At 44.0% G+C, this 7,917-nt stretch overlaps 1 protein-coding gene and 1 long non-coding RNA gene across 2 annotated transcripts; both read left to right on the top strand.

Annotated features, from left to right (window-relative positions):
• The first annotated feature begins 568 nt into the window (after positions 1 to 568).
• LOC134202512 (uncharacterized) lies at positions 569 to 1,594 on the top strand. Its single transcript, XR_009977249.1, has 4 exons — positions 569 to 756; positions 835 to 906; positions 972 to 1,049; positions 1,104 to 1,594. It is a non-coding gene; the product is annotated as an uncharacterized LOC134202512 (long non-coding RNA).
• A 4,296-nt stretch (positions 1,595 to 5,890) lies between these two features.
• Positions 5,891 to 7,546, top strand: LOC134202511 (uncharacterized). The gene is made up of 3 exons (XM_062677510.1): positions 5,891 to 7,287; positions 7,366 to 7,437; positions 7,503 to 7,546. Exon 1 carries the CDS (start codon positions 6,010 to 6,012, stop codon positions 6,979 to 6,981), a length of 972 nt encoding a protein of 323 aa, XP_062533494.1. The 5' UTR covers positions 5,891 to 6,009; the 3' UTR covers positions 6,982 to 7,287; positions 7,366 to 7,437; positions 7,503 to 7,546.
• The last annotated feature ends 371 nt before the right edge of the window (positions 7,547 to 7,917 follow it).

Here is a 7,917-nt window from a genome sequence, read left to right as displayed (position 1 = left end):
CTTTCGGTTCATTTCTGCACTCGATCTCATAGTCGGCTTTCGGTTGAATCCAACCAACGAGGAAAAACCGAGAAGGAAATGGTATTTCTAGCTGTCTGCCACACGAATGCTCCGAGTGGAAATGAGCTCGCCGGTATGACTTGTTTTGCTTGCAATCTTCCGTCTTCAACAATGATGATGAGCGAAGGACTGCGTCTCAGGGGGCCGGGCGGTTAGCAGCCGATAATCCATATTTATAATAAGTTAATATACTGAGGTATGGGGAGAGAGCTAATAAAAATATTACAAGCAGCTTCGTGATGTTCGTTTCACTGTGCAATGGTGTGGCTGAAGATGGATCGAGGTACGGAGTGCAGAAAGCATCAACAAGATAGCGTTGACCTTCCCAGGATATGAGTACACACACATATTTGTGATATGTATAAGAACTCAAAATTGTACTAAATTGTTCGTTATATTGATCAGAATGATTATAATGTTTCGAGCTAAACGCCTGTGTTGACACCGCTATCATACCCACCGTGTCCACCAACACTGCTACATACAAACGGAACAAGCCTGCCTGAGTTTCGTTGCCGATTTACATCGTCTGCTTAGAAAGGAGGATAAAGAATGAATTGATAGAAGAAAAGATGAAGAAATGTAAACAAATCTGCCATTAGGATTGAATTAGATGCGTTGAATTTATAAAATCTTATACTGTGAATTATAAGTGCCAGTAAACTATCTTGTGCTTAGGATTGTGGAATATTTGCAGTAAGTAATTGTACAAATTATACTATTCAGGAAATTGGATTATTTATTAATAAGTGCTTTCAAATTCCTTTCAAATAGTCCAACTGTTCATCTCGGTGATCGCCTTATATCGTAACTGAAAAGAAAAGAAATCATAATTAATTGCGGCTTGTAAGTTATAGAAAGTGACCTGAAAAGAAATTGACACTGAATTAAAGATTGTTATTTGTACGCAGGGAAAGTATCCGATACAAAAAGAAACCAGGATCGAGTAGAAAGGTGTGGTGTGCAAGAGTACAATAAGACCAATTATTGTAAGTAGACACTAAAGATAAAACTGTGAGTTGCTAATTAAATATAAATTCTAGTTTGAGCTGCCGCAAAATCCGGGCTGCTTCGAGAAATTTGGTTCAAATCCGAACATTCTCAAAAATAATTGTAAGAGAGTAGGATAACTCTTATACTGCCATGACCACTACTGCACAACTTCTGGACTTCACGGAAACTCCGTGTGCGGCCTGTGATGAGGTATCTACCGAGAACGAGAAGATGATAGGTTGTGATGGATGTGAACAGTGGTTCCACACCCGCTGCGTCGGGATAACGACCGAAGCAGAGATAGAGAAAAAATGGTTCTGTGCGGATGATAAGTGCCAACAGACCAAAAAGAAGAGAAGGAGTCGTTCTAAGAAGAACGGCGATGAGTCGGACCGTTCCAGCGTCAAATCAGACGTTGCGCTCTCTCTGGAGCAAAAGCTCAAAGGAATGGAGGAGAATCAAAAGCGGATTGAGCAAGAGCTGGAAGCGGAAATGGCGTTGAAGAAAAAGGAAATGGAGTTTAAGCGATCGATGGAAAGGAAACGTATGCTGTTAGAAAAGCAGATGCGCGAAGAAGAAGAAGAGCAAGAGAAGCTGCTGCAAGAAGAGATTCTACGGGAAAGAATGCTACAGTTAGAACGTATGAAAGTCAGGAAGCAGACATTCGAGAACAATTTGAAGATCCTTGATGAAGAGATGCGCAAGTTGAAAACCTCTTCTGACAAGAGTAAGGTGAAAGCTGACTTCGATGCTGGTGAAGGAGTTTCAGGCATTAATCGGACGCCTTTACGCAATCCGGAAGTGGGAAAAGTTATGGAGCAAAGTCCGGTGAAGCCTAGGAAAACTCACGTAGTGGAATCTGAAGAAGAAGACACCGAAGCCGATGATGATGGAGAATCCGACACCGATGAAGATCAGGAAGATGAAGATGACGACTCCATTGAAGAATCTGAGGGACCGTCTGTGAAGGTTGGGAAGAAAAACATGTCAAGCGGAAGGGTCCAACGTAATTCGAGCCAGTATGAGCTGGGGCAGCGACAATGCGGTCCGACTAAAATTCAGATGGCTGCAAGGAATGGTATCAGCAGGAAATTACCTATTTTCACAGGAAGACCGGAGGAATGGCCTCTATTCTACGGAACGTATCAAGCGTCCAATGAAGCATGCGGCTACACGGACGTGGAAAATCTAGTGCGGCTGCAAGAATGCCTTAAAGGTCCAGCATTTGAAATGGTTCGTGGACAGCTGCTACTTCCAAAGTCGGTCCCGAAAGTGATCGTGAAGCTGCGGCAACTATACGGACGGCCAGAACAACTGCTGCACAGCCATCTAGAAAAAGTTCGACAATTAGATCCACCCAAAGCAGGTAAGCTTGCTAGCTTCATCCCATTCGGAACGGCTGTAGAGCAACTATGCGAGCATTTGGAGGCAGCTGATCTTAAGCAGCATTTAGTAAACCCGTTGCTTGTTCAAGACCTGGTGGAAAAATTGCCTGACAACGATAAACGTGAATGGGTACGTTACAAAAGAGGCAAGAAGAAGGTGACTCTCCGGACCTTTACAGATTTTCTGTCCGAAATCGTGGTGGACGCATGTGAAGCGAATGTAAGCCTAGACTATAAACCATCGAATAGATCAATTGGCGAAGGACGGTCTGTAACCGGAGGCTGCTCTATTCAATCACAATGAGGGAGTGCACAACCCAATCAGTTCATCAATCGGCAATGACGATCGAAGAGGCTTCAAGTCGTGCAGAGTGTGTAATAGGACAGATCACCGATTACGTTATTGTCAAGACTTCAGGAACATGGACTACGCGGACCGAATGCGTGTAGTAGAACACTGGAAGCTGTGTCATACCTGTTTGAATGAGCATGGACAGGCGCAATGCAAGTTCAAATTACGGTGCAATGTAGGTGAATGCCGACAAGCACACAACTCACTTTTACACCCAAAGGAAGGATCCGTGGGAACTAGTGCACACATCCGAACGAACAGCACCACGATGTTCCGAATGATTCCGGTGCGTCTGCATAATGGAGGCAAATCAATAACGGTACTGGCATTCCTGGACGAAGGAGCTTCGGTAACTCTTGTGGAGCGGAGGCTAGCCGATCGGTTGGGAGTAGTCGGTGTCCATGAAAAGCTCACCATTCAATGGACGGCGGACATAGAGCGAGTTGAAAAGGACTCAACGCGGACGAATGTTTGGGTGTCAGACATAGAGACAAAGGGAAAAACACTATTGACCACTGTTCACACGGTCAACAAACTAATGCTGCCAGCACAGTCACTAGATGCCAAGGAGTTGAGCCACCATTACAGCCATCTGCGTGGTTTATCCATTTCGTCCTACAATGGAAGACCAGAAATGCTTATCGGATTGAACAACCTGCATGCCTTCGCTCCACTGGAAGCAAAAATCGGTAGAGTAATGGAACCAATAGCGGTAAGATGCCAACTAGGGTGGACCGTGTACGGACCGAAGAAAACTATGAGTTCGGCAGAAGTGGCCGGATTTGTGAACGTCCACCAGAACGTTTCTAACGAGGACCTTTATGATCTTTTGAAGAATCACTACGCCGTTGAAGAATCGGTGGTTACAATACAGTTGGAGTCTACGGAAAATAAAAGAGCACGCGAAATTCTTGAGCGGACTACCAGAAGAATTGGAGATAGTTTCGAAACCGGATTGCTGTGGAAAAATGATAATCCGTCTTTCCCAGATAGTTACCCAATGGCGGTGCGTCGGTTGAAACAGCTGGAAAAGAAGCTGGAGAGAAATCAAGAGTTGCAACGCAACGTTAGCGAGCAGATTCTAGAGTACCAAAGAAAGGGATATGCACATCTGGCTACGACAGAAGAACTCGATGCAACGGATCCAAAAAATGTATGGTATCTTCCACTAAACGTCGTGCTAAACCCGAAAAACCAGGGAAGGTCCGTCTTGTGTGGGACGCAGCTGCAACAGTTCAAGGTGTATCTTTAAACGACCAACTGTTGAAGGGACCCGACATGCTGGTTCCTCTAGTAACAGTTATAGCAGGGTTCCGTGAGCATCGAATTGCTATAGGTGGTGATCTGCGTGAGATGTATCACCAAATCAAAATCATACCTCAAGATAAGCAGTTTCAGCGTTTCTTATATCGTCACAACCCTAAAGAGACTCCACGCGTGTACATCATGGACGTCGTCACCTTTGGAGCAACAAGTTCCCCCAGCTCAGCTCAGTACATAAAAAACCGCAATGCACAAGATTACGCTGACCAATTTCCAGAAGCAGCGACTGCAATCATTGAACGACACTATGTTGACGATTACTTCGATAGCGTAGATACTATCGAAGAAGCAATTAGACGTGCGAAGGAAGTCAAATTCGTTCACCAAAAGGGAGGTTTTGAGATCAGGAATTGGGTTTCGAACTCGAATGAAGTCCTGCAAAGTTTAGGCGAACAAAGGCCTATCACGCCCGTTCCATTTCACGAAGACAAAGCGACATCCCAAGAACGAGTGCTCGGGATGGTGTGGGATCCTGTAAGCGTTTTGTTCTCCACAAAACACCGAGAGCATCATCTTCCATACTTCAGTGGAGAAAAACGCCCAACAAAGCGTGCTGTTCTTAGCTGTGTTATGGGTTTCTTTGATCCGTTGGGTCTCCTTGCTCCGTTTACCATTCATGGTAAGATTATTGTACAAACTTTATGGCGTAGTGGCTGCGATTGGGACGAGGTCATTGGCGATGAATGCTGGGAAATGTGGAAGCGCTGGATTGATCTACTACCGGTGGTGGAAAACATTCGCATACCGCGATGCTATCTTGGAGATTATTCATCATCAGAAATCGAGTCAGCTGAGGCACACATTTTTACAGATGCTAGTGAACACGCGTACGGTTGCGTCGCATACTTGCGAGTGGTTACTGGCGGAGCTATTAGGTGTACGCTGATTATGTCTCGTTCAAAGGTAGCACCATTGAAACTACAATCAATCCCGAGGTTGGAGCTAATGGCGGCCGTTCTAGGCGCTCGAATGAGTCAAACGTTGATAGCTACACATTCGCTGAATATCAATCGATGTGTCTTGTGGACTGATTCGCGGACTGTCTGGAGTTGGATCCGATCAGACCAACATCAATACAAACAATTTGTTGCATATCGCATCGGAGAGATACTTGAGTTCACCAGAGCGACTGATTGGCGATGGGTACCAACCAAACAAAATCAAGCAGATGTCCTGACGAAGTGGCGTCGAGATACCTTTGACAGCGATGGGGAATGGTTTCGAGGTGCATCGTTCCTCTATCAATCGGAAAACGAATGGCCAACTCTCGAAGTACCTTTCGAGCAAACAGCTGAGGAGGCTAGGGGTCATGTGTCGTATCATAATGTCATTGATGTCGACCGGTGTTCACGCTGGACAAAACTTCTAAGGGTAATGGCGTATGTAGTTAGATTCGTCGATAACTGCAAGCGCAAGATGACTGGACAACTGCTAATCACCGTTAAAGCAACGCATAATATGCAGCAGAGAATCCTAGCACTTCTGAAATCGAATCAAAGGCCGCTTCAGAAGGATGAATTTTATAGAGCTGAGATTGTTCTCTGGAAACAAGCGCAGCAGAATAGTTTTCCCGACGAAATAAATTTGCTTTCTAAGAACCTCAGCCGAAAACCAGGAGAGAAGGAAGAAGCAGTCAAGAAATCTAGTTCCATCTATAAATTAACACCAATACTGGACGAAAATGGTGTACTTCGTATGGGCGGCAGACTGGAGTTGTCAGAGGAGCTATCATTTGATAAGAAATTTCCTATAATCTTGCCACGGAAGCATCCAACGACAGAAAAAGTTATTCATTTCTATCATGAAAAATTCGGCCATGGTAATCGAGAGACGGTGACAAATGAGCTACGTCAAAGGTTCTGGATTCCGAACATCCGCGCCGCTGTGCGCCATGTTATGAATGAGTGTACGTGGTGTAAAGTTCATCGATGTTGTCCTCAAGTTCCTATAATGGCGCCACTCCCAGTACAACGTATTACACCACACCACCGACCTTTCTACTCGGTGGGTATAGACTACTTAGGACCAATTGAAGTAACTGTTGGACGTAGAAAGGAGAAGCGATGGGTGGCCGTATTCACCTGTCTTGCAGTTCGTGCAGTACATTTAGAAGTTGTCGCAAGTCTATCAACACAATCCTGCTTAATGGCCATTCGGAGATTCAGTTGCAGACGTGGGGTTTCGAGAGAGATTTTCTCGGACAACGCGACGTGTTTTAAGGGTGCAGACAATGAAATGCGAAAAATTCATCTCGAATGCGCAGAGAACGTTTCTAGTGCAGCGACAGCGTGGCATTTTATCCCTCCGGCTACGCCACACATGGGTGGAATATGGGAAAGGATGGTAAGATCAGTGAAGGAAGCATTGAAGACGTTAAACAATGGGCAAACCCTGTCAGACGAAGTTCTGTCGACGACACTCGCTGAAACTGAAGATATGATCAACACACGACCATTGACATATGTGTCACAAGAGGATGATGTCGAGGCGATCACTCCGAATCATTTTCTACGTGGATCGGTTACCGATGCGGACATGATAACTCAAAGCGAGGTAGAAATGGCCGAGGCTTTGCGTAATGCTTACAAGCGATCTCAACGACTGGCGAATCAAATGTGGGAAAGGTGGTTGAAGGAATATCTACCGACGATCAACAAACGTACCAAATGGTTCGAAGAGCAAAAACCGTTACAAGTAAATGATCTAGTGTTCCTTGTCGATGGAAAACACAGAAAAGGTTGGGTCAGAGGAATCGTTGAAGAAGTGATACGGGGTTCAGATGGAAGAGTGAGACAAGCGATGGTTCGCACGACTCGCGGGGTGTTTCGTCGCGCAGCTGCTAACATAGCGGTGATGGAGATCAGATAGTAAATCCTGGTGTTGCAGGAACTACAGGATGTTACGGGCAGGGGTATGTTAACACCGCTATCGTACCCACCGTGTCCACCAACACTGCTACATACAAACGGAACAAGCCTGCCTGAGTTTCGTTGCCGATTTACATCGTCTGCTTAGAAAGGAGGATAAAGAATGAATTGATAGAAGAAAAGATGAAGAAATGTAAACAAATCTGCCATTAGGATTGAATTAGATGCGTTGAATTTATAAAATCTTATACTGTGAATTATAAGTGCCAGTAAACTATCTTGTGCTTAGGATTGTGGAATATTTGCAGTAAGTAATTGTACAAATTATACTATTCAGGAAAATGGATTATTTATTAATAAGTGCTTTCAAATTCCTTTCAAATAGTCCAACTGTTCATCTCGGTGATCGCCTTATATCGTAACTGAAAAGAAAAGAAATCATAATTAATTGCGGCTTGTAAGTTATAGAAAGTGACCTGAAAAGAAATTGACACTGAATTAAAGATTGTTATTTGTACGCAGGGAAAGTATCCGATACAAAAAGAAACCAGGATCGAGTAGAAAGGTGTAGTGTGCAAGAGTACAATAAGACCAATTATTGTAAGTAGACACTAAAGATAAAACTGTGAGTTGCTAATTAAATATAAATTCTAGTTTGAGCTGCCACAAAATTCGGGCTGCTTCGAGAAATTTGGTTCAAATCCGAACAGCCTGTTCACAATTTCCCTCATAACAGAGTGCCTCCCTCTGATATGTAGGAAAAGGTAACTTTTAAAAATCTTCTTTTAATTATCTCTTAAATTTAGCTGACATTTTTTTTTGCGGCTCCAAGCCGTTTTGTTTGCCTAAATTGACGATATTTTGCTCCAGCTTAATCAGTTTGTAAGTAAATAATACGACAATGTCAGAAACAGATAGAAAGCTTTAAAGAGTCTAT

Source organism: Armigeres subalbatus, unplaced genomic scaffold (assembly GCF_024139115.2).
Source record: "Armigeres subalbatus isolate Guangzhou_Male unplaced genomic scaffold, GZ_Asu_2 Contig1249, whole genome shotgun sequence".
Lineage (NCBI taxonomy): Eukaryota > Metazoa > Arthropoda > Insecta > Diptera > Culicidae > Armigeres > Armigeres subalbatus.
The sequence above is the reverse complement of the archived record's forward strand: the minus strand, read 5'-3'. Positions and strand labels throughout refer to the sequence as shown.